The following is a 24,017-nucleotide window of genomic DNA, read 5'->3' as shown; positions in this document are numbered from 1 at the left end:
ACGGCGCTCTCGCTGCAACCCAATTACGACGAACCAGAGGCTGAGAGATTGCAGTGAATGGAGGGAAAGTGCAGATGTAGGCGCACAGACAAAGGTGGCGAGAGAGAGAGAGAGGAACAGGGATTAAGGAGAGGGAAAGAGGACGAGGCAGGGAGGGGCTTCTAGAGCGACGAGCGACGCCGCAGCCCGTCCGGCTCCGACAGAAAGGGCGAAAGGTGGAAGCGATGCGGGTGCGGGAAGAGAGGGGCGAGCGCTCTAATCGCGCGCCTGCTCCTGCGGCGGAACGGCGCCCTCCTTGGTCGACTTGGCCTGCGGCGTCGTCTTGTCGCTCTTCTTGCTCTTGGTCGACTTGCGCGAGAGCCTGCGAAGGAGGGAAGAGGGTGTCAGTGGCACGTCGAGGGCGGGGAGGGGAGGAGGTGGACAGTGCGACTCACTTGGACCAGTCGAAGATGGAGAAGAGGTAGAACCCGACGAAGACGGCCGCGACGTTGAAAAGGCAATAGGCAAAGAGAAGGCCAAAATTTCTCCAGCGGTGCGAGAAGCCTGCAGGGCACATCGCTGTCAGTTGAGGGAGTCGAGAGAGCGAAAGAGGGCGACTCACTCATGCTGAAGGTCCTCAGGAACGCGTCGCCGGTCGCGTACGTGCACAGGCCGCAGTCGCCGTTGGGCAGGACCTCGGCGTAGCTGCCGGCGGCGGCGTTGTACGGCGCGAGGTAGTCGAGGCACTGCTGGCCTGCCGGCGGGTTGAGGATCTGGAACTGAGGGTACGTGCAGCTGAGGCGACGACCACCGAGGGCGTTGGCGACCAGACCCTCGACTGCGGGGAGGCAGGACGAGCGTCAGGGAGAGACCCTGGAAGGCGATGAGAAAGAGATAGAGGGGACGTACTCAGGTAGGTGAACGGCGTGAGCCTGCACGGGGAGAGCAAGAGTCAGCTCGGCGCCGAGAGACACTGACATACACGAGGACGCACCTGTACATCCACGAGCGCCAGAAGTAGGGAAGCTGCACCGGCGGCTGCGGGAGGAAGGAGAGTCAGGTCAGGTCCTCCTCGCGATTCTTCTGAGGTCGACCCGAGGAAGGGAGGACGCACCTGAACGACACCGTTGAAGATGATGACAAAGGAGAAGAAGGTACTGAAGAGGACCGAGGCGGCCATGGCGTTGGGCGAGAACGAGGCGACGGCTGCGAGGGGGTCCGAGCGAGGTCAGTCGAGGGGTCGATAGTGGTACGGACGAGGCGAGACGCACCTTGGGCGAACGTCGGGTAGTACAGCTCGAAAACCATGTACATCGCGTAGGCGTATCCAGCACGGTCGGTGGTGTAGGCTGCAGGGAAAAGTGAGGTCAGTGATGCGAGGCGAGGAAGGTCAAAAGGGCGACGGGGGGACGCACGGAAGCCGACGGTCCAGCTGCAGGTGCAGGCGAGAATGTCAGAGAGGCTCGAGCCTGAGAGAGAGAGAGACGGGGACGCACTACCAGCAGACGAAGAAGATGGTGCCGCTGCGAGACAAGGAAGTCGAGGTCAGGACCGGGCACGAGACGACGACGACGAGGGAGCGAGAGACGCACCAGACGATGTTGTACGGCATCTCGACGATGATGGCCGAGGCGACAAAGACGGGCCAGCTGTACATCCTCGAGGGACGCTCGCGGGCGTTGTACAGCGAGCGCAGGCCGATGAACTTGGGCTGGAGCTGCTGCGAGAGCGGCGCCGCGATGACGACGGCCATGAAGACGGCGAACAGGAAGTTCTGCGAGCGTCGAGAGAGGGCGTCGAGCCGTCAGTCCGAGGGCTGGGTAGGGAGAGAGAGAGGCGACTTGGGAAGGTCGAGCGCACCTGGGTACCGGCCTGGTCGAGCGACGACTTCCAGAAACTGAAGCCGATGAAGAGACCGGCGATGATGTTGAGCATGAGCTTGGCCGTGACGTCTGCGTCGAGAGAGTCGTGAGTGCGGCGTCGTCGAGATACCGAGAAAGGGAGTGGGACGCACAGGTCGGGTCGCGGTTGTAGTGCTGGAAGACGCGCTTGAGGACGATGGTGAACTGCTGCGTAATCGGTGCGGCATAGCTGAGGCCGGCGTCGGGCGACTTGTCGGCGGCCGACTCCTGCCCCTCCTTCTCGGCGTGGAACCGGTCGATGTCGTCCTGCGTCTTCTTGGCGAGGTCCGACTCGTTCCAGAGCTGCGACCAGTCCTTGTCCGACTTGGACGACGCGCCGGCGCCGATGACGTCGAGGATGTCTGCACGACAAAGAGAGGGTCGGTCAGTTCCCGGCCGAGGTCGACGAGGAGGCGAGGGAGATCGGGAACGGGTGGTCGAGCGTCGAGCGGAAGAAGGGCCGGCGACACGTGATTGACTAGGAAGGAGAGATGCAGGGGGAAGGGAGAATGGAAGGAAGAGAGGGAGGAAGGGAGCACGCACACTCGGCAGGGTTGTCGCGCTCCTCGCACTTCTTGTCGCTGCGCGCGTGGAAGTACTCGCTGCGACGGGCACGCACATAATCAGGACGGGCAAGAAGGAGGTACCAGAGAGAGAGAGAGGAGCGGCGAGACGCACAGCATCGTCTGCGAGTTCTTGCCGAGGTCGCCGAAGAACACGGTCTTGCCGCCCTTCATGAGGAGGAGCAGGCGGTCGAACTGCTGGAAGAGCTCGGACGACGGCTGGTGGATGGTCGCGAGGATGGCCTGGCCGTGGTCGGCGAGCTTGCGGAGGAGGAGCATGATCGACCACGACGACTGCGAGTCGAGGCCCGAGGTCGGCTCGTCGAGGAAGATGAGGAGGGCGGGCTTGGCGGCGAGCTCGACACCGATCGTGAGGCGCTTGCGCTGCTCGACGTTGAGGCCCATGCCGACCTCGCCGACGAGCGCCTCGGCGTACGCCTCCATCTCGAGGAGCTTGATGATCTCCTCGACGTAGGCGAGCTTCTCGGCCTTGGGCGTCGTGCGAGGCTGGCGAAGAAGGGCCGAGAAGACGAGCGCCTCGCGGACCGTCGTCGTGGCCATGTGCGTGTCCTGCTGCTGGCAGTAGCCGGTCTGGCGCTGGAACGACTGCGGGAGCGGCTTGCCGTTGACGAGCATGTCGCCCGTGACGACGCCGACGCTGACACGCTGCGCGAGGACGTCTGCGAGGCGAGACGAGAGCGTGAGCGGACGATCGGGAGGCGAGAGAGAGAGGCGAAAAAAAGGGAGGGAGGACGCACTGAGGAGGGTCGTCTTGCCGGCGCCCGACTCGCCCATGAGGGCCGTCATTTTGCCGGGAGCGACGTAGCCCGAGACGTCCGACAGGAGCTTGCGCTCGCCGCCCTTGACCGGGACCGTATAGTTGACGTTGCGCCACGTAAAGACGTCGGACGCCGACTTGAGCGTGTCGGCGGCGGCGTTCTTCTCCTTCTCGTCGACGGCCGTGTCGAGCTCGGGACGGGCGTTGGCGTCGCCCTTCTCGGCGTCGCCTCCCGAGCCGGCGCCCTCGATGGCGTCGACGAGCTCCTTCGGGGCGTGACCGCGACGGAAGAGCATGACGCCGCCGCCGACCGTCTCGTCGCGCTGGATCTCGTACGTGATGAGGTTGATGGCCAAGAAGAAGAAGAGGTAGGCGAAGATCTGCGGGAAAACAGGGGACGACGAGGGTCAGGGTCGTGCTCGAGAAGGCGCACGAGATGAGGAAGAAGACGGACGAATCCAAAGTTGCGCCACGTGTGCGACCACTTGTAACCGAAGTTGGCCTCGAGGTAGTCGAGGCCCCGGACGATGGTCTGGCCCGGCGCCGAGCCCGCCGTCGTGCAGACCTGGTTGGCGGTGGCGACGCCTGCGTAGCCCGGCCCGGACGGCGCGAGTTGCGCGCACGGGACGTTGAGCTTGCGGAACTCGTTGGCGAGGAGCGCCTCGAAGCCGAACGACACCGGCTGGGCGTACGACAGCCACCGGAAGTAGACCCGCATCGACGGGCGAGGGATGGCGTAGCCGACGTAGATGGCGATGATGAGGACGCCCAGGCCGGCGACGGTCGTCGCGTTCGACTCGTACCGGTTGGCCGACGCGAGCATCCGGAAGAAGATGAGCATGGCGATGTTGGTGATGTACGTGAACAGCTGCAAGGTGGGCGAGCTCGTCGTCAGGCCAGGGAACGGGTCGAGAGGACGTTGGGGGGAAGGGGGCGCAGGGCGAGGACGCACCAAGAAGATGAAGAACTGGTCCGCCGTGTAGCCGAGGCCCGCCATGAAGTCTGCGTGGGAGAAAGAACGCGTCAGGAGGCGTCCGAAGAGCTCGAGGAGCGAGCGAGCGAGGCCGGCAAAGCCCGGCGAGCTCGACAGGCGCGAGAGGAGGGTGCGACGCACAGAGGACGATGTCGAACACGATGATCGAGATGGCCTTGAACGGCAGGTCGACGAGCGTCATGGCGAGAATGTCGGCGGACGGGCGGATCATGGCGTAGCCACGTTGCCGCACGACGATGGGCCGCTGCGAGTAGGACGACGTAATCTCGGCCATGCCGGTGAACGAGTTGTACAGGATGGCGAAGCTGTGAGGGAGGCACAGCGTCAGGAGCGGGCCGGTGAAAGGAGGACGCTCGACTTGGGAAGGCCGGGAGGGAGAGGGGGTTCGAGCGCGAATCGAGCTCGACGTACAAGATGACACCGCCGCGCGAGTAGAAGCCGGACGTGTCCTTGGGCATCTGGAAGTAGACGGAGCCGACAATGAGCCTGCAGGGAGAGGGGAGAGTCAGTGCCCGGGTCGACTCTCGGCTCGTCTCGTCGTCGAGGGAGAGGGACGCACGCCTGGAACAGCGCCGCGATAGAGACGATGGCGAGCGTCGCGATGTCTCCCATCTGCATCTGGTAGCGACGCTTCATGGCGAGGCGGACCATCATGCTGCAAGAGGGTGCTCGAGTTCGGGTCAGTCTCGGCTCGCTTGGTACGGCACGACGCCGCAACGGCGAGGCGGTGACGATGCAGGCGAGGACGAGGGGGACGCCGGAGCGAGAGAGGAAGAGGGACGCACGGGTACGAGATGAGGAACGACGACTTGGGGCTCTGGCGCTTGACGATGTCGGCGCGCGCGCTCTCGCGGAAGTTCTCGATGCGCTGCTGACCCTGCTCGGTGCCGTGGTGCTGGAGCTCGCGGTCGACCTCGTCGACGAGCTGCTTGTAGTGCTCGCTCTTCTTCCAGTGGCGGACAAAGTCCTCGGCCGTCTTGGGGACACGGCCCTCGTACCCGTCGCGGACGAACCGGCCCTTGGGGTCGGTGACGGCGACGAGGAAGTCGGCCGACGTCTGGCGAGGCTGCGGCTCGTAGCCCATGTCCTTGAAGTAGGCGACGGCGTCGCCCATCGGGCCGTAGAAGACCTGCTGGCCGGCGTAGATGACGCAGACCTTGTCGAACAGCTCGTACAGCTGCTCGCCGGCCTGGTAGATCGACAGGATGGTCGTCAGGTTGCCGAGGTCGGTCGCGATGCGCAGGGCGCGGCAGTACTCGACGGCGGTCGAGGCGTCGAGACCGCGGGTCGAGTTGTCGTGGCAGCCGATCTTGCAGCCCGTCGACAGGAGCTCGGCAATCGAGACGCGCTTGCGCTCGCCGCCCGACACGCCGCGAACGAGGTCGTCGCCGACCTTGGTGTTGAACGTGTGCTTGAGGCCGAACAGCGACAGGAGGACGTCGCGCTTGCGTGTGATCGTCTCCTCGCGCGAGCCGACACGACCGCCGACGGCAGGCGTACGGGCAGCAGCCGCAAAGTCGAGCGTCTGGCCGACCGTCAGGTGAGGCAGGTGGGCGTCGTCCTAGTGGGGAGGGAAGAGTCAGTCCAGGCGTTCTGATCGAGGAGGCTCGAGCGGGAGGAGGACGCACCTCGGGGAGGTAGGCGAGGTCGCCGCGGTGGTGCTTGGCCATCTCCTCGGGCGCAGCGCCGTCGTACGAGATGGTGCCGTCGATCTCCTTGAACGACTCGGTCTGGCAGGCGAGCGTCTTGAGGAACGAGGTGCAGCCCGAGCCGGGGCGACCGAGGACGAGGAGCATCTCGCCGGCCTTGACCATGCCCGTAAACTCGTCGAGGATGACCTTGGTCTTGGGGTGACGAGCCGCCTTGAGCGTCTGGGGCAGCGCCGGGATGCTCTTGAGGGTGCCGGTGAGGGACGAGCCGTACGAGATGCCCGAGCCCTCGCCCTTGACGGTCAGGTTCTTGAACGTGACGCCGAGGTCGCGACGGTTGACGCCGTTCTTGTCGGCCTTGCGGAGGATGTGCTGCGAGAGAGAGGGAGGGAGGACGAGGGAGGGAAGAGCAAGTCAGTTTCAGGCGGTCTCGAACGACGACGGCAAGGGACGAGGAGGAGGGCCGGTGCGGCTCACCTTGAGGTGCTTCTCAAAGTCAAAGTCGTCGGCCGTCGCATCTTGCGTCGCGGTCGACCATTGCGAGTTGGCGCTGCAAGTTGCCGACGACGGAAGCGGGTCAGTCTGGGCGATCTCGAAATCTGGGGGGACGCGTTCAACGAGATGGAACGTCGAGGCTCACGTCTGCGGGAAGAAGCGCCGGGGTCAGCCTGGCAATCCTGAGAGAGTGGTCGAAAGAGAGGTCTGTGCGCACCTGCTGGCGAGAAACGCTGCGCTGCAGCTCTCCACTCGGGTCGAAGTACGCAATGTCTTCGTGCCTCGCCGGGCGAGACGTTGTGCGGGCGAGCAGAGGCGGTCCCGACTTGGCGGCGGCGAGGTCGAGAGGTGCACTGTCGGAAACCTGCGTCCCGTTGGACGACGAGGACGACGACGGCGAGGTGCGCGGCTTGGCCTCAGCCATGGTTGCGCGCGAGGGACGGGTTGGCGACGACGTGAGGCGCGGTGCCGGGTCGAGTGGGCGTGAGGTAGTGCCGGTGCGACGAGACGGACAAAGTTGCCGGACCCTGGGCAAAGTAGCGAGAGCGAACGACAAGAGGAGACGAACGCGAAACTGGGCGGGAGGCGGGAAACGGCACTTCGGCCGCTCGGCGGAGGTTCGGCCTCATCGTCGCTCGATCCTCTGGGGAGATTGCGGGATCGGAGGGTCGAGCGGAACCCTCAGCTCCGTCTCACGTACTGCAACTGGCGCGCGCGCTCGGCGCACGCTGACTGTGCGCTGACGACCGCCGAGCCGCGCTCTCCGTACCTCGGACCCGGCGACGGGGCAGGCTCCTGGTTGGCCAGCGCACGCTCGCTCGGCCCATGCTCGCGAGCGGTCTTCGGACTCGAGATCTCTCGCTTTCCTCGCGCCGAGACGGGGGGTCACAGAAATCGACAGCTTTTGCCTGTACCCGCTCCGACTCTCTACACCAAGGTCCTGCACACTCTGCCCGTTTAGATGGCGCCTGCGCAAGAGAGGGAGGACGGAGAGAAGGGTCAGGAAAGGGGATCGGGGGTTCGAGAGATCGTCGGTGCTCACTGAGGTTCTGCGGGCGGGAACCGGCGCAAAGGAGACGCAAAGAGATAGTCAGTAGACGGTCGCACGAGAGCCAGACGAAAATGGCGAGGCGGGAGGGACAGGGCGAGACGCACGCCGAACTCTGCGCGCGGGCCGGTCGTGAAGTCAGTTCCGGCTCCTGCGCACGAACGCGACGAGAGGAGAAGGAGGACGCACTCTCGGTGTATCCCGGGACGGTCCACTTGCCCTGGGAAACCATCTTCTCGACGGTCTCGGTGATCTCGGGACGCGCCTTGGCGACGTCGTCGAGCTGTGGGGCGAGCGCGAGAGGGGAGGAGCGAGAGGGGCAGAGGCGGAGGGTCAGCGCGGTGCTTCGTCGACGAGTGGGACGCCGTGTAGGCGCAGGACAGGGGAGTGGGTGGGACGCACAGTGAGCTGGTCGAAGGGACGGGCCTCCTCGATGTTCTTGAGCGTCGACGACAGGTTCGACAGCTCCGACTCGACCTTGGTGGCAGCCTCCTTGGCCGACGAGACCTGCAGTACGAGGCAGGAGGCAATACCAGTCAGCAAAGTGCCGTGCGCGAGAGGCGAAGTGGTGGTGCTCCTCGTCCGACGACCCGACCGCCTCGACCCGACCGACCGCCGCCGAGGACCCACCCACGGCGACGACACGCGCTCGACCCACCCGCGTTCCTCGGGCAGTGCGCCTGCCGCCGCAAAGCCGGCCCAGAACCACACTCGTCGGACGAGCTCCTCCAGCTCGCCCACCGCCGTTGCTCCTCGCTCGACCGTCCTCGCTCGACCCGAGAGAGGCAGATGCGGGACTCACAGCCTTGGCCTCGAAAGCGGCAATGGCCTTGAGCTGGGCCTGGACGTCGTAGTCGACGGCCTTGAAGCCCTTGAAGAGCTTCTCGCCCTCGGCGACGACCTCCTTGTTCTTGAGGACGGAGCGGTAGTGCTCAAAGTCGACGGTGGCCTTCTGCTCCTTGACGGCGGCGTTGGCAGCACGAGCGGCGGCGGCACGCGAGCGGAACGCGTTCAGCTCGGCGAGCGTCTCTGCGGGAGGTGTCGGGGGGAGGAGGGAGGAGGACGATGGAGGGGTCAGCGCGACGGCTCCCTCCCGGCCCAGAGAGACAGCGGGACGCACCGCGGCCGAGGCCAAGCTTGGAGGTGATGCGGGTCCAGTCGACAGCAGCGGCGGCCATGGTGTGTACGAGCAGCGGTGAGGGAGGGGAGAAGAGCGCGGGCGCAGGTCTGATCTGGACGAGGGCAACTCGACTCGCTCTCTACCGCTCTGCGTGAGCTCTCACTTGCACTGTCTTGCTCATGAGAGCATCACATGAGTCGTGCGCCCGTAAAGCGAGCAACTCTCGAGGTTGTCGAGGTCCACTCTCGACAGCTCGCGCGTGCTCGACCAAGGCTTTGCGCAACTGCGACGTTTCAGGCACGAACAACGACATCGACAGCCAACAAGGAAGGGCGAGACTGATGGGGAAAGGCGAACGTGAGGGGGACGGCGGAAAGGGGCGAGGGTCGATTCGACGAGAGGGCTCATCCGCGCCAGCCGTTCGGGTCCTCCTGTTCGTACAGGACGTCAGGAGAGGCGACTCGAGGAAAAGGAAGAGAGAGGTGGACGCACCTCGCCGCTGTCGTACCCGCTCCCGCCGTTCATGGCCGGCGACAACGACCGCCCGTAGACCGGCGCGCCCCAGTCGCCCGCCATCGGATCCGCCGACGCGTCGTTGCCCTCGCTCACGCGCGAGAGCCGTCGTCGACCCGCCTTGCGCGGCGACGTCTGCGGCGGTTTGCTCGCCCTCGCGGTGGTGCCGGCGGAAGAAGAGGTCGAGGCGACGGCGGACGAGGTGAGGAACGGCGCCGACTCGTCGGTGAGGAGCGAGGGTGCGTCGAAAGGGTTTGCGGTCGCCATGGACGAGGAGCTGGGCAGGGCGGACGAGTCGGTGGCGATGAGGGCGGGAGAAGAAGAGGCGGACGAGGTCGCAGGCTCGGCGGCGGGAGCAGGATCATGCGACGGTCGGCGCGAGTGGCGGCCGCTGCTCGGTGACGATCGTGAGCCGGCGTCGTCCTGGGTCGGCGCGGTGTGCTGGGGCAGAACACGCCTCGACGCGGGCTCGTCGTCGTCGTCGCGCTCGTTGAGCCCGAGCACGTCCGACACCGAGACGGGCGCGTTGACGAGCTGCCTCGGCGTCGGCGAGCTCGTCGTTGCGCCTTGGGCGCGCTGACGACCGTCCTTGGGGAGGACGTCTGCTGCGCTGTTGCTCTTGCTCATGGCCGCGCTCGACGGGCCCGTGCCGAGATTCATCGGCGGGAGGATCGTGAGGACGGCCTTCTCCTCGGCGCGGTCGAGGCGGTACGAGTCGAAAGGATCAGGGTGCTCGTTGAGCATCGACTCGATGACGGGGTCGGTCGTCGCCTTTGAGGCGAGTCGGTCGGCGAGGTCGAGCGTCGAGCGGACGAGGAGCGAGACCTGCGCGGGCGAGGACGACGTCAAGCGAGGTCACGAAGGGGATGGAGAGCTGCTAGAGCGCACCTTGCCGCCGATCATGCTCCACATCTCCGTCTCGCCCGTGAGCACCTCCGAGTAGTAGCTCTTCTTGCAGACCTCGACCTCGGCGACCTGCTCAGTCAATTTGGCGAGCGCCGCCCGGAACTGGTCGAGGTTGCGAGTCTGTCACAGGCACGAGAGGAAGCGTCAGGAATGCGCGCAACGGGAGGAGGAGGAAGAGAGGTCGAGAGGGGGCGCACCTTCTTCTTGCCGTTCCGCAGGTTCTCGGCCTCGGTCTCGCGGATCTTGGTCGTCTTCTCCTTGAGGAGCGCCTCGTACTCGGCGTGTCGTGCGGCGATGTCGGCCACGTACGAGTCGTACGCCGTCATGAGCGGGACCTCGAACGAGCGGTACAGCGTGTCGCTCTGCGGGCGCGAGAAGTGGTTCAGCTCGTCATCCCGAGGTGCTCTGAGTCTCTCGTTCTCTGACGACAAAGGGCGACTGGGAACGTGGGAGAGCTGGACGCACCAGGACCTGGCCCGAGTTGGCGACCATGTAGTGGAGCCCGCTCGCGGCGAGCAAGCCCTCGCCGGCGTCTCCCGCGCCCTTGACCCGCGCGCACTCTCCCATGGCGCCCGCCAGTGCCGTAGAAGCAGTCGAGAGGGCGATGAGCGCGTTGCGGTACGCCTTGGAGGTCGAGAGGAGCGACTCGTAGGCCGACACCGACTCGCGGAGCTGCAGATGGGGGAGGAAAGCTCGTCAGGGCGGTCCAGGGTGGCTCTCCGCCGCGCAGACAGCCCTCGAGAGGAGATGGAAGGTTGGACGCACGTCTGCCCTGGTCACAATCACTCTCGGCCCGCCCTCATCTCCAAAGTCGGCTCGCAGCTGGCTCGCACTCGTCCCGACCGAGGTGGCGCTGAGGGTGGGCGACAGTTGCGGGTCCCTGTAGCTGCTCGGTGGGTGCGTGCCACGGAAGGAGCGGATCGAGGGGGCCATGCTCGAGGACTCGAGCCGGCGATGGTGGGGAGGAGCGGGCGGTGGGCGCGAGGACGAGGACGAGGCGGCGGCGGGGAGCGGCGGTCGCGCGTGGGGCGAGCAGATACGCTCTGGCGAGAGTAGCGGTCGCAGCTCTGGTCGCAGTCGGCAAGCGAGTGAGGCGTTGAGAAGAGGGAGCGAGACGAGGTGGAGCTCCTCGGCGCGACCAAGTTGAGCGACGGCGAGAGCTGCTCTCTCTCAGCAACAGAGACGACATGATTGCCTGGGAACTGCTCGGCTTTTCGTTGCACGGCTATGCTATACAGACTCGTCGCCCCGGTCCACGAGGAGGCCTCCTCCACCGCCTCGTCGTCGTCGGCGCTGCCGACTACCAGTCGGTCGAGGTCGGCGCCGACTTCTGCGTACCGAGCTTCTTGGCGCGGTACTGCTTGCCGTCGAGCCAGGGCCAGACCTGGGAGCGCTTGGTCTCGTACTGCTTGATCTCGGCCTCGTGCTCGAGCGTGAGCGAGATCTCGTCGAGGCCGTTGACGAGGCAGTGTTTCCGGAAGCCGTCGACGTCGAAGCTGAACTCGTCGCCGTTGTCGCGGCGCACGACCTGCTTGGGGAGGTCGACGGCGAGGTCCTTGCCCGCCTTGGCGTCCTCGATGAGGACGGCAATCTGCTCCTCGGGGAGGACGACAGGCAGCGAGCCGTTCTTGTACATGTTGTTGTTGAAGCTGTATGGCGAGGGGGCGGCAAGAGTCAGCTCGAGGCTCTGGAGAAGAGGGCGATTGAGGAGGGGAGAGGAGAGAGGGAGAGGCAGGGGACGCACATGTCGGCGAACGACGAGGCGATGACGGCGCGGATGCCAAAGTCGAGGAGGGCCCACGGGGCGTGCTCGCGCGACGAGCCGCAGCCAAAGTTGCCGCCGGCGACGACGAGGACCTTGGCGTCGCGGTACTGCGGCTGGTTGAGCACAAACTCGGGCTTCTCGGACCCGTCGTCGTTGTACCGGAGCGAGGCAAACAGCGACACGCCGAGGCCGGTGCGCTTGATCGTCTTGAGGAACCGCGCCGGGATGATGAGGTCCGTGTCGATGTTGGCGCGCTCGAGCGGCGCCGCCGTGCCCTTGACGATCTCGAACTTGGGCATGCCCACAGCGGCCTGCGTGACGGGCGCCGACACCTCGGGCGCAGCTGCCGACTCGACGACGCCGTCGTCGGCCGCGTCGGGCGTCTGCTGGGTCGTCGTCGGCGCCTGGTCGGCCTCGGGCGAGATCTCAACGGCCGGGACGGGTGCGCCGGCGCGGTGGTCCTGCTGGTACTTGCGCGCGTCGGCGAGGTGGCCAGCGATGGCGGCGGCGGCGGCCATGGCGGGCGACATGAGGTGGGTGCGGCCGCCCGGGCCCTGGCGACCCTCGAAGTTGCGGTTCGAGGTCGACGCGCAGCGCTGGCCGGGCGTGAGCATGTCCGGGTTCATGCCGAGGCACATCGAGCAGCCGGCCTCGCGCCAGTCGAAGCCGGCCTCGGTGAAGATGCGGTCGAGGCCCTCCTGCTCGGCCTGGTGCTTGACGAGGCCCGAGCCCGGGACGACCATGGCGTAGACGCCCTCGGCGACCTTGCGGCCCTTGGCGATGGACGCCGCCGCACGCAGGTCCTCGATGCGCGAGTTGGTGCACGAGCCGATGAAGACCTGCACGAGAGGGGCAAAAGAGAGTCAGGTCGGGCGGCTCGAGAGGGCCGAGGAACCGGAACGAGAGAGAGAGAGAGAGAGGGAGCTCACGTTGGTGACGGGGATGTCCTGGATCTTCTGATTGGGCTCGAGGCCCATGTAGGCGAGGGCACGCTCGATCTTGCCCTTCTGCTCGTCGTTGGCGGCCTTGGCCGGGTCCGGGACCGTGCCCGTGATGCTGACCGTGTCCTCGGGCGAGGTGCCCCAGGTGACGGTCGGCGGGATGTCGGCCGCCTTGATCTCGACGACCGTGTCGAAGTGGGCGCCGTCGTCCGTCTTGAGGCTGCGCCAGAACTCGACGGCCTGGTCCCACTCGGCGCCCTCGGGCGCAAGCGGGCGGCCCTTGAGGTACTCGAACGTGATGTCGTCCGGCGCAAACATGCCCGCACGCGCACCGCCCTCGATCGACATGTTGGCCATCGACATGCGCGCCTCCATCGACATCTTCTCGACGGCCGTGCCGCAGAACTCGATGACCGAGCCCGTGCCGCCCGCCGTGCCAATCACGCCGATAACGTGCAGCATGACGTCCTTGGACGTGACGCCCGGCGCGAGGTCGCCGTCGATCTGGACGCGCATGTTCTTCGACTTGGCCTGGAGGATCGTCTGCGTCGCGAGGACGTGCTCGACCTCGGACGTACCGATGCCGAACGCGAGGGCGCCGAACGCGCCGTGGGTCGACGTGTGCGAGTCGCCGCAGACGATCGTGGTACCCGGGAGCGTGAAGCCCTGCTCGGGGCCGATGACCTGGAGGCGAGAAGAGAGCGGTCAGCTCTGCCGAGATGAGGTGTCCTGGTGGGGGAGAGGGAGGACGGGCGACGCACGTGGACGATGCCCTGGCGGCGGTCGGTCATGCCGAAGAAGTTGACGCCAAACTTCTTGACGTTCTCCTCGAGCGTGACGACCTGGAGGCGCGAGTCGGCCCTGCGAGGGGGAAGAGAGAGGTCAGCTCGTCGGGCTGGCGAGGTCGGGGCGGCGAGTCGACGCACTCCTTGATGAAGCTCGACGAGTCGGTGTACTTCTTGCGGCTCGAAGTCGGGCTGCACGGACGACGGGAGACTGTCAGCTCGGCACGCAGAGGTGGGAGAGCAGCGGGGGGGGAGCGGGACGCACACATTGTGGTCGACGGTCGCGAGGGTACCGTCGAGGCGGCGGACCTTGCGGCCGGCCTTGCTGAGGCCCTCGAAAGCTTGAGGCGAGGTCACCTCGTGCACGATATGACCTGCGCGGCGGGAACGACGCAAGGTGAGCCCTCATCTTCGACCGCCACCTGCGCTCCTCCCCTCCGGCTCGAGCGAGAGGACGCACGGTCGATGTACATGATGGTCGAGCCGTTGTCGTCGGCATGGACGACATGGTTGTCGAAGACCTGCAAGGGCGGGCCTGTGGTGAGCCTCGTGCCGACGGGGGACTATGGGGCGGAGGAAGAGGGAGCCGCACCTTGTCGTACAGGGTGCGCGGGCCAGTCTGTGGGTGCGCAGCAGGTCAGTGTACGCTCTGTGAGAGCTTGAGAGGCGGGACGCACCATCTTGCTGTCGTTGCGCGGGTGGAAGAGAGAGGGGAGGATTCGGCCGCCGCCGACTCGTCCAGAGCCTCATGTCGGCGGCGCGCCGGCAGAAACTGGCCGACTCAACGAGCGGTCGATCGAGACTCTCCGCAGCAGCAATCGCCGTCCGACAACGCCGAAGCGGTCCTCGTTGCTAGTACTCCCGCTCGCAAAGTCCGTCACGGCTCGCCCGCCAGCACGGCGTCGACTGCCGCCGCAAAGTCCTTGCCGACCCACGCCGGCGTCGCACTCAGCGCGTCGCCGCCCTCGTCCCCCTCGAGCCGGTCCTCGTCGCCCGCCCTGTACTTGCCCGTTTGCACGAGGAATCGGCGGAAACCGAGCGCCGCGACGGCTGGCCCGACGTCCTGGACTGCGTCGTCGCCGATCTGTAGACAGCGCGAGTCAGTCGAGGTCTGTGGAGGACGTAGAGAGGGGCGAGGCGGGCGCACCATGCCAATCTGCGAGTTCTCGAGGCCGTGCGAGGCGAGCGAGTCGAGCGCGAGCTGAAAGAAGGCGTGTGAGGGTTTGCCGACTGCGGTGGGTGCGGGCGTGCGGTCAGGAGGGCGCTCTGCCGGTCGCAAGAGGGAACGCGACACGGACCGGTCTCTGCCTCGCACCCGGCCGCCTCCTCGAGCGCCGAGATGAACGGTCCTGCGGACGCCGAGGAACAGGGTCACTTCTCGTCGGGACGGTGACGCAGAGAGAGAGAGTGCGCACCTGGTCCCAGGCTCAGCTTGCCGTCCTTGTCGCCGAAGAAGCGCGCCTTGTGCGTGACGAGGAGCGGCACCTCGCCTCGTTTGCGGCCGCCCTCCTCGCCGCTCAACAGTCGGAAGGCCGCGTTGAGCTGCTCGTAGTCGAACGCGTTCGGCGCGAGGCCGACGACGACGCTGTCGAAAGGGGGAGAGGCGGGAGGAAAGTCGGATCGAGCGGAGGGGGTGAGGAGGTACAGAGGGCTGCGGGAGGAAGGGGCGCATGAGGGACCTGCTCCGATCTTCGCCGAGGCTCATAAGGGACTCACTTGAGGTTGCGCTTGACGACGACATCTCGGACCGCCGACAGCGACGTGAACAGCTGCGGTCGAGCGACAGGGTCAGGCTTGTCTGCGGGGCGCTCGCCGAGGCTGAGAGAGAGGGCGCACCTCTTCTTCTCGGACGTCCAGCTCCATCTTGTGCATCTTCTGGAGTAGCGACGACCCTGTGCACGCAGAGGGAACCGTCAGCGGGCGCGAGGGGGAGGGGTCGAGGAAGAAGAGGACGGACGAGACTCCTTTGACGTGTTCGAGACGAAGCGCAGGACCACGCCCGCACTCCTCAAGCGCTTGATGGCTGCAGCTGCGCCGGCTGTCGGCACATCGCCGACATGTAGCGTTCCGGAGAGGTCGACAAACACGGAAGCGAGTCTGCTCGAGGGGACGAGTCAGATCGGACGGTGGAGGGACGGTAGAGGAGTGGGACGTACCTGGGCATGTTCTTGAGCGGTTGCGCGGGTCGAACGAGCAGCTAGCAGAGCAGAGAGCGGTCGGCAAGGCGGAGACGACCTCATCGGCCAGTGGTGCCGGTTCGTCCTCTTGATCTTCTCGAATGCACTGTGGCAGCATGACGCGAGCGGTAGCACGCTCGCAGGTGCTGCCAGCTCGGCTTGGAGAAGAGCAAGACCAGGTCTCTGCGACACCGTCGTTGCTCGCTCCTCGCCGTCCGCCCGCTTCCTCTCGCCTCCTCCACGGCCCGCACACCGCCACGCATGGCTCCCCAGCCCCCGCCAGGTGGCGCACCTAGTGCCACGAGGCACTGTCAGCCCGTCCAGTCGGCCCTCTCGGCCCCCGTCAACCACCCGCCGCGCGACACGACGACAACGACCCAGTCCCGCCCTCTCACCTCTGCCCAGGTCGGCCCGCCGCCGGTTCCGCCCCAGGTCGCCGCCGCCGCCAAGCAGAAGAAGCGCCAGGCGCAGCGCGATGCCAAGGAGCTCGTGCCAGCCGGCGACGAGGGCACTCGCGGCCGCATCGTCGTCCCCGGCTCGTCCTCGACCATCGCCGCCGCGACGCCGGCCACGGTCACCAAGTCGGCTCGCCAGAAGAAGGGCCGCAAGAAGAAGGCCGGCGGCCTCCCGAGCCAGGCGTCCCAGTTCAACAAGAGCAAGGCCGGCCCTTCCTCCTCGTCTACCACCTCCAAGTCGACCTCCTCCACTTCGACCTCCCCCTCCTTCGCACCCGTCCGCGGCCAGGGCAGCGCCCTCGCCTTCACTCGTCCTCGCGGCGACGCCCTCAACTCGAGCATCGCCTCGGTCCTCGGCGCGCCCGCGCCCGACTCGGTCCTCGGCACGAGGCCGGCCGACGTCCTCGAGGCGCACGACCGCGAGACGCGCACCAAGCGGCAGAAGGTCGCCGCCGATGAGATGAGGCGTCGCCTCCTCCTCGACGACGACGGCGATGACGACGACGACGACGAGCCGGGCAAGGCGGTCGCGAGCGAGGACAAGCCGGCGCCTGTTGCCGTGCCGCCCGCGCTCGTCGGCGAGGACGATGATGACGATGGCGACCTCGTCATCGCGCCGGCGGCGTCGGCAGCAGCCTCTTTCGCCTCCCCGTCGACCATCGCCTCGGGCGCCGCTCCGGGCCAGAGCGGCTCGCCGACGACCGACCCGCTCGCAAACTACCGGACCCTCCCGTCCTTCGCCCCGCGCCCGTCAGCGTTCGTCTTCCCTCCCGCTCCGCCGACCCACGAGGCGCCCAAGCCGTCCTTCCCCTTGTCCTTCGACCTTCCGCCCGCACCGCCGCGCGCCTTGCCGCCGCCGCCCCCGCCGCGTGCGCTCGAACCCGTCGTCGAGTCGGTGCAGCCCGACGTCGAGCAGGAGCAGCCCGTCGTCGACGATGTCGCGCCCGAGCCGCCCGCCTCGCCCGTCGCCGTCGCCGTCACCGCCGCGTTCGAGGACGAGCCCATGCCCGGCGCCGCGCCCGTCGGTGCGCCCTCAACCTCGGTCGACGCACTCGCCAAGGCGCTCTCCTTGCCCGTCGGCGCCGTCCCCAAGCCCGACCTGCGCTCGGCGGCCATCATCCTCGCCGGCAAGAAGCGCAAGCCCAAGAAGTTCAAGCGCGCGCCGCAGCTGTTCGACTACCTGTCGGACGAGCAGAGCGACGACTGGGAGGACGTCCAGCAGGCCAAGGTGCCGAAGCGGCCCAAGACGGGTCGTGCCGTCGGCGGCAAGCTCGAGTCGGGCGGCGAGACGACGGCGGGCGAGGGCCACGGCGAGGTCGACGTCGACGGCGACGAGGAGCGCGAGAAGAAGGCGCTCGCCGAGAAGCTCGTGCCGACGAGCTACCAAAAGGCGCTGCTCGAGTGCGCTCAGCAGGCCAACATCGTCACCGTCCTGCAGACGGGCAGCGGCAAGACGCTCGTCGGGGTGCGTCTCCCTCCCTCCCTCGACTGTTCCCTTTGTCGCCGTCCACGTACTGACACTCGTCCCTCTTCCTTCAGGTCCTCCTCATCGACTGGGTCCACGCCATCGAGGCGCAGCGTCGCGAGGCCGGCGAGCCACCTCGCCTGTCGTTCTTCCTCACCAACTCGGTCCCGCTCGTCCACCAGCAGGCCGACACCATCGCTCGCAAGTGCGTCCTCCGTTCCCCTTTTCCTCGTCGTGTGCAGAGTCTGACGGCGTTGCCTCGTCCCGCAGCACCAAGCTCCGCGTCGGCAAGCTCTTTGGCGCGCTCGGCGTCAACCTGTGCAGCGAGAAGGAGTGGGACTGGAACTTTGCGCACTTCGAGTGCGTCCCCTCTCCTTCTCCTCGAAGCCTGCGAGCGTCGTCGCCAACCTCGAGCCACCCACGCGCAGCTGCCTCGTCGTCACGGCCCAGCTCATCCTCGACTCGCTCGCGCACGGGTTCCTCAAGATGGAGCAGATCTCGCTCCTCGTCCTCGACGAGGTGCACCACAGCAAGGCCAACCACCCGTTCGCGAGCATCCTGCGTGACTTCTACCACCGCGCGCCCAAGCACAAGCGCCCGCGCATCCTCGGCCTGACGGCGTCGCCCCTCAACGGCAACGCCGGCATCGACGAGGCCAAGACGCTCGAGAAGCTCCTCGACGCCAAGCTCGTGACGGCGCCACCCGAGACGCAGGCCGAGTTGCGCGCCATGGCGTCCGTGCCCACCGTCCTCCAGATCGAGTACGACGCTCCGCCGACGTACGCCCGCACCGAGCTGTTCGACCAGGTCGTGTCCAAGATCATCGTGCGCGACGAGACGTTCGACCGCTACTACGCCGGCGCCAAGACGATGTGCGTCCTGCCCTTTCGCCCCCTCGCCCAAGGAGCCGACTATTGACTCTGCCTCTCTCTCCCTCTCTCTCTGCGATACAGGCTCAACGACTACGGTCCTGACGCCGCCGACCTCGTCTGGCACCTCGCCCTCGAGCGCTGCCGCCAGAAGCTTCTGCCCCTGCACGAGTCGGACGGGTCGGCGTCAGAAGTCGAGGACGCCTTCCTCGGGCTCGAGATGGAGGTGGGGCCGCTTGATGACGGCGCGAGACGGGCCAAGGAGAAGCAGGAGGAGAGGAGGAGGGACAAGGCGCGCATGAAGAAGGAGCTGAGGGAGAAGGCCGAGCGGGAGGTCAGCCTCGAGTTGCCGGACTGGCTCAAGTGCGTCCAACTCCTCCGTCTCTGTGCGTGCTCTGAAGCGTCGTGACTGACCTCGGTCGTGCGCATGCAGGGTCATCGAGGCGCACAAGCCGACGCTGGACGTCGAGCGCTTCTCGCCCAAGCTGCGCATGCTCATCGCCGTCCTCAAGGCGTGCAAGGACGGCGCAGAAGCCTTCCGCGGCATCATCTTCGTCGTACGTCCAGTCTCTCTGCATCTCTGTATCGGCGGCTCGTCGTGACTGTCAGCTCATGCCCTCTTGGCCTGCAGAACCGGCGACTCGACGCTCTCGTCTTCGCCCAGATCATTCGCGAGCTCGCCAAGGTCGACGAGGACCTCGCGTGGATCAACGTCGACTGCGTCACCGGTCACGGCACGGCCGCCAGCAACTCGCTGTGCGTCCCGTGTCCCTCTCCCCCTCGGCCGTTGCCGGCGACGACTTACTGACCCACCTCGCGCCGCAGCGGGCCGCGCATGTCGTGGCACGAGCAAGCCGACGTCCTGTCAAGCTTCGCCGAGGGCCGCACCAACCTGCTTCTCGCGACGAGCGTCGTCGAGGAGGGCCTCGACGTCCAGCCGTGCAACTTCTGCGTCCGGTTCGACCTGTACGACACGCACATCTCGTACGTCCAGAGCCGAGGCCGAGCCAGGGCGTCGGGCTCGCACTACCTCGTCTTCCTCGAGCGCGGCAACGTCGAGCACAAGCGCAAGCTGTTGCGCATCGCCCTGTTCGACAAGGAGGTCGCCGGGCTCCTGTCGCGCGAGATCTACGAGGCCGAGGACCAAGACGGCGACGACCTTTTCGGCCGCGCCGACGAGACGAGCGTCTACATCGAGGAGCCGACGACGGGCGCGCTCCTCACGCCGCACTTTGCCCTGTCGCTCCTCGTCCGGTACTGCGGCTCGCTCCCCAAGTCGGACGAGTTCTCGCTCCACAAGCCGCGCTACACCGTCAACGACTACGGCCGCAACGAGTACGGCGCCCGCCAGTTCAGCTGCACCGTACAGCTCCCGAGCGCGAGCAAGGTGCGCGTCGTCACGGGCGGGCTGCGCGAGACGCCCAAGCTCGCCAAGCGCCAGGCGGCGTACACGGCGTGCGTCGTCCTGCGCAACTCGGGCTGCCTCGACGAGCACCTCCTCCCGCCTCGGTTTCTCCCGCCGGACGACGTCGTCGACGTCGTCACCGGCGTCGTCGTCGCGCCCAAGAAGCGCCAGGTCGAGTACGAGCACAAGCTCGCCGATTCGTTCCTGCCCGTTGAGCCGTGCGCCGACGTCACGACGCTCCATGCGTCCCTCCTCCACTTTGGCGGCGACCAAGGCGAGGCCGTCCACGCCGGCCAGCGGTACCGCCCCGTCGTCCTCCTCACGCGCAATCGCCTCCCCGTCGTCCCGCCCATGACCATGTTCGTCGCCGGCGAGGCGCTCCTCGTCTACTCGACCGCTATCGGCGCCATCGACGTGACGGTCGAGCAGCGCAAGGCGCTCACGGGCTACACCCTCCAGCTCTGGCAGGCGATCCTCAACAAGGTCCTGCGCGTCGCCCGCGAGGAGGTCGACGGCAAGGAGACGCGCAAGGAGCTCGACCTCGTCTACTTTGTCGGCGTCCTGCGCGACGGCGTCAACCTCAAGGCGACCGGCGTCGACTCGGGCGACCTCGACTGGGCGGCGATGGAGCGCGGTCCGTGCGAGGGAGGAGCCGGTCGACCCGTCGGCTCTTGACCGCCTCGACGACTCGGTCATCGTGGACCAGGGTAAGAAGGGCTGTCGATACTTCTTCGAGCGCGTGCGGGACGACCTCGGGCCCAACAGCAAGCTGCCGCCGGGTCGTCAGAGCGCGGCGGGCTTTGCGACGCTCATGGACTAGTGCGTCCCTCCTTCTCTCTCTCTCCTGTCGACGCCCAACGGTACTCCATTGACGAGCACTTGACCCGTCCGCAGCTACCTGTCGTTCGACGAGGGCTTCGTGCGTCTCGACCTCTCTCCCTCCCTCTCTCACCCGAGCCCGCCCAGTCGACCCTGACGCGCCGCCTCCTCACAGTTCCACACGGTCAAGATCAAGGACGAGCAGCCGCTGCTCGAGGTCAGCCGCGTGCGTCGTCGTCGTTCGCTCTGCCCGTTCCCGCCGATCTTTGCGACTCACCGTCGCTCGCGCCGCTCACAGATGCCCAAGACGGTGACGCACCTCACGCGAACGCCCCGCAACGACGTTCAGCCGACGATCAAGAAGCTGCTTCACGTGCGTCCACTCTCGCTCGTCGAACGAGAGAGGGAGGGACCTCTGACCTCGCCGAGATCCCGCAGTCGACGACCCGGTTCGCCATCCCGCAAATCGCGCTCGTGCACTTCCTCCCGGCGTCCATCTTTCGCAGTACGTCCACGCTCGTCGATGCGGCGCTGTCGAGGGGCCGACTGACCGTCTCGCTCGACCCGCAGCCGCCTACATGCTCCCGTCCATCGTCCACGACCTCGAGCAGCGGTGCCTGGTCGTCGAGCTCAACGAGCGCCTATTCGAGGCCAAGCTCGATCACGAGCTCGTCCGCACGGCGCTCATGACCCCGTCGGCGAGCATCGGGCTCGACTACAACCGGTGCGTCCCTGCCCCTCTATGCCCCTCGCGCTCGAACCTCCCCTCCCTGACAGCGGATCACATCTTTCCAGACTCGAGCTCCTCGGCGACGCGTTCCTCAAGTACATGGCGTCGACGGCCTGCTTCGTCACGCACGACCGCACGACGCACGAGGGCACGCTCCATCGGGCCCGCCTCGAGCAGATCAACAACTCGCGTTTGGCCGACTCGGTGCGTCCCACTCTCGCCGCTCTCTCGCTCTGTCGACGGACTCTTATTCTTCTCGTACGTGCGCAGGGCAAGGCGACCAACCTGCCGGCGTACCTCGCCTCGCGCCCGTTCACCTCGCGCCAGTTCCTCCCGCCCAACATCCTCCAGCTCTCGCCCGGCCCAGCTCCGCCTACCTCGGCCGTCATCGGCGACAAGACGATCGCCGACTGCGTCGAAGCACTGCTCGGCGCGGGCATGGAGACGGGCTACGAGGCGCTCGACGGCGGCGGGATCCACAAGGGCTTCGACCTTGCGCTCGAGGTCGCCAAGGCGCTCGGTCCATCCGCCCCTTGACCTGTCCTGGCCCTCTCAGCGTCCTTCAGACTGACTCTCGCTCGTACGCAGGCCTCGAACTCGGCAACGTCACGGTCTGGGACGACTTTGCGCGCCTGTACGGCCCGCCCGGCGAGGAGGCGCCCGTCGTCGGCGCGCTCAAGGCGGTCGAGGCGGCTCTCGGCTACAAGTTCAAGCACGCGTCGCTCGTCACCGAGGCGCTCACGCACCCGTCCAAGCTCGACTCGGTATCGTTCGAGCGCTGCGAGTGGTGCGTCCCGCTCTCCTCTCGTCGACCTCCTCAAGTCGAGCCTCTCACTGACTCTCTCTCGTCCCTCTCGCAGGCTCGGCGACTCGGTGCGTCCTTCTCTCCCTCTCTGTCGCACGTTCCGTCACTCACACTTGCGTCGTGCAGGTTCTCGACTTCTGCGTCCTCCGCCAGTGCTGGAAAAAGTGGGGCGGCGAGCTGAGCGAGGGTCACCTCACGGAGCTCAAGGTGCTTCCCTCGCCTGGGTCCACTCTCGAGATCAACGTCCTGACTCATTCTCTGTGTCGCAGGGCGCCTGTGTGTCGAACGAGACGCTCGCCGCTCTCGCCATCGAGCTCGACCTCGACAAGTTCCTCGCCCACTCGAGCGACGGCCTCGCCCTCAACATGCGCCTGTACCGCGAGCGTATCGTCCTCGCCCACGACCAGGAGCTCGTCGCCGCCGTCGCCGAGCAGCGCCCGATGCGCCCTTACTGGCTGGCGCTCGATCCGCCCAAGGCCGTCGCCGACCTCACCGAGTCGCTCTTCGGCGCGGTGTACCTCGACTCGCGCTTCGACCCGGGCGCCGTGCAGCGCGTGTTCGACCACTGCGTCGCTCCTTGGCTCGCTCGGTGGATCAGCCCCACGACGATCAAGGTCGACGCCGTCCGGAACCTGCTCGAGCACGCCCAGGCCGGCGGCTGCCACGACGTGTCGCACGTGTCGGCGGTCCTCGAGCCGCGCATCGACCACCGCACGGGCGAGCTCATCCAGCGCCTGACCCGTACCTCGGTCGTCGCGCACGGCATGGTCCTCAGCACGGTCGAGTCGGGCAACCCCAAGACGGCCAAGCGCCTCTCGAGCGCCGACGCCCTCGCCTACCTCGACGCGAGTGCGTCCCCTCTTTTCCTCTCGTCGCCTCTCTCTGTGGCCCGAAGCTCACCGACCTCTCGTTGCAGATCCCGGCTTCTTCCCGACCGTGTGCGACTGCGCGACTCGCCGCGACATCGCGAGGGAGCTCGCGCTTGAGGAGCTCGAGCGGCTGCGTGCTGAGGGCCTCCTCGACGAGCCCGAGTCGTCCGACGACGAGCAGGAGGCGGCGGAGCAGAGGTCGGCGGCGCGTGCTCGCAGGACGACGGCGGGTGCGTCGGAGGTCGAGGCGGGAGAGGGAGAGGCGATGGCGGTCGACGCCTAAGGCGTGCGAGGAGGACTCGGATGGGGGCGACGATGGGCTTGCAGGGTGCGCAGCAACGATGCTTGATCAGTGCCAGCTGTGGCCGACCCGGCCGAGAGCGAGAGTGCGACGTGCGCCCGCTCCTCGAAGCCGTCCCTCTCTCATCGGCTCGGCTCCTCGCAGAGCTACCAACACGCTCAGCTCTCGCCAGCGCGTCACTCGGACGCTGCACACGCACCTCGGTCGCGGCTCAGCCGGGTCCCCCCTCCCCGCGCTGCTCGCCGAGCTGTCGACCACTTCGTTGCTCTTCAGCTCCAGCTCGTGGCTCTCCCATTCGCCCTCGCGACACGAGCACTACTCGCCTGCTGCCCCGGCCCACTGCTCGACTCGCCAACGACCTCGCCATCGACTCGCCCTCCCGCTCGCGCCCTCGGCCCTTTGTCGCACACGCCCTCGTCCACCTCGTCCTCACCAGCCCCGTTCTCGAGCTCTTTGCTCTCGAGAGCAGTGCACGATGCAGCACCAACCCGACACGGTAGCCGCACCGCTGCCGCCGTCCTCCCCACCTCGCGCCGCGGCACCTCGCCCATCTCGTACATCGCCCCGCCTCGCGGCTCGACCTTCTTCGTCGGCAGAACGGCCGCGCAGAGACCGCCGCCGCGAGTGGGAGGAGGCCTGCGAGGACCGCGTCCCTTGCCGACCACGCCCGCCCGCTCGACCGTCG

At 67.1% G+C, this 24,017-nt stretch overlaps 6 protein-coding genes across 6 annotated transcripts; 1 reads left to right on the top strand and 5 right to left on the bottom strand.

Annotated features, from left to right (window-relative positions):
• Positions 1-255: 255 nt before the first annotated feature.
• RHOBADRAFT_44463 (uncharacterized protein) lies at positions 256-6,783 on the bottom strand (the record flags this gene model as incomplete). The annotated part of the gene is made up of 24 exons (XM_018414415.1): positions 256-361; positions 435-543; positions 602-817; positions 889-911; positions 986-1,017; positions 1,094-1,185; positions 1,251-1,328; positions 1,395-1,411; positions 1,476-1,502; positions 1,572-1,753; positions 1,840-1,931; positions 1,994-2,242; positions 2,424-2,482; positions 2,559-3,123; positions 3,202-3,601; positions 3,676-4,089; positions 4,174-4,223; positions 4,336-4,520; positions 4,627-4,701; positions 4,775-4,870; positions 5,001-5,776; positions 5,844-6,236; positions 6,342-6,414; positions 6,626-6,783. 24 exons carry the CDS (start codon positions 6,781-6,783, stop codon positions 256-258), a joined length of 4,467 nt encoding a protein of 1,488 aa, XP_018270994.1.
• A 461-nt stretch (positions 6,784-7,244) lies between these two features.
• On the bottom strand, positions 7,245-8,591 carry RHOBADRAFT_65110 (uncharacterized protein). The gene is made up of 5 exons (XM_018418647.1): positions 8,528-8,591; positions 8,210-8,436; positions 7,810-7,914; positions 7,582-7,690; positions 7,245-7,327 (listed from the first exon to the last, which is right to left on the bottom strand). Exons 1-5 carry the CDS (start codon positions 8,583-8,585, stop codon positions 7,317-7,319), a joined length of 510 nt encoding a protein of 169 aa, XP_018270993.1. The 5' UTR covers positions 8,586-8,591; the 3' UTR covers positions 7,245-7,316.
• A 272-nt stretch (positions 8,592-8,863) lies between these two features.
• RHOBADRAFT_53866 (uncharacterized protein) lies at positions 8,864-10,879 on the bottom strand (the record flags this gene model as incomplete). Its single annotated transcript, XM_018417034.1, has 6 exons — positions 8,864-8,958; positions 9,020-9,865; positions 9,929-10,066; positions 10,144-10,308; positions 10,412-10,618; positions 10,712-10,879. The coding sequence occupies 6 exons, from the start codon at positions 10,877-10,879 to the stop codon at positions 8,932-8,934; spliced, it is 1,551 nt and encodes a 516-aa protein (XP_018270992.1). The 3' UTR covers positions 8,864-8,931.
• Positions 10,880-11,138: 259 nt separating this feature from the next.
• Positions 11,139-14,128, bottom strand: RHOBADRAFT_66511 (uncharacterized protein). Its single transcript, XM_018418993.1, has 9 exons — positions 14,115-14,128; positions 14,030-14,056; positions 13,898-13,958; positions 13,703-13,811; positions 13,579-13,629; positions 13,414-13,513; positions 12,641-13,336; positions 11,691-12,550; positions 11,139-11,595 (listed from the first exon to the last, which is right to left on the bottom strand). Exons 1-9 carry the CDS (start codon positions 14,115-14,117, stop codon positions 11,247-11,249), a joined length of 2,256 nt encoding a protein of 751 aa, XP_018270991.1. The 5' UTR covers positions 14,118-14,128; the 3' UTR covers positions 11,139-11,246.
• A 186-nt stretch (positions 14,129-14,314) lies between these two features.
• Positions 14,315-15,542, bottom strand: RHOBADRAFT_14939 (uncharacterized protein; the record flags this gene model as incomplete). The annotated part of the gene is made up of 7 exons (XM_018412226.1): positions 14,315-14,521; positions 14,585-14,667; positions 14,736-14,786; positions 14,832-15,088; positions 15,154-15,206; positions 15,274-15,329; positions 15,395-15,542. Coding segments are annotated over 7 exons (855 nt in total), but the record flags the coding sequence as incomplete, so codon positions are not given.
• Positions 15,543-15,875: 333 nt separating this feature from the next.
• RHOBADRAFT_44459 (uncharacterized protein) lies at positions 15,876-23,314 on the top strand (the record flags this gene model as incomplete). The annotated part of the gene is made up of 21 exons (XM_018414414.1): positions 15,876-17,534; positions 17,609-17,739; positions 17,805-17,894; positions 17,963-18,406; positions 18,488-18,766; positions 18,837-18,960; positions 19,035-19,159; positions 19,229-20,446; positions 20,574-20,627; positions 20,703-20,727; positions 20,803-20,853; positions 20,926-21,000; positions 21,066-21,132; positions 21,198-21,351; positions 21,423-21,561; positions 21,628-21,877; positions 21,946-22,144; positions 22,218-22,230; positions 22,289-22,369; positions 22,432-23,011; positions 23,079-23,314. The coding sequence occupies 21 exons, from the start codon at positions 15,876-15,878 to the stop codon at positions 23,312-23,314; spliced, it is 5,994 nt and encodes a 1,997-aa protein (XP_018270989.1).
• Positions 23,315-24,017: the final 703 nt, after the last annotated feature.

Source organism: Rhodotorula graminis, assembly GCF_001329695.1.
Source record: "Rhodotorula graminis WP1 unplaced genomic scaffold RHOBAscaffold_7, whole genome shotgun sequence".
Taxonomy (NCBI): Eukaryota; Fungi; Basidiomycota; class Microbotryomycetes; order Sporidiobolales; family Sporidiobolaceae; genus Rhodotorula; species Rhodotorula graminis.
This window is presented reverse-complemented; position numbering and strand designations above follow the sequence as displayed.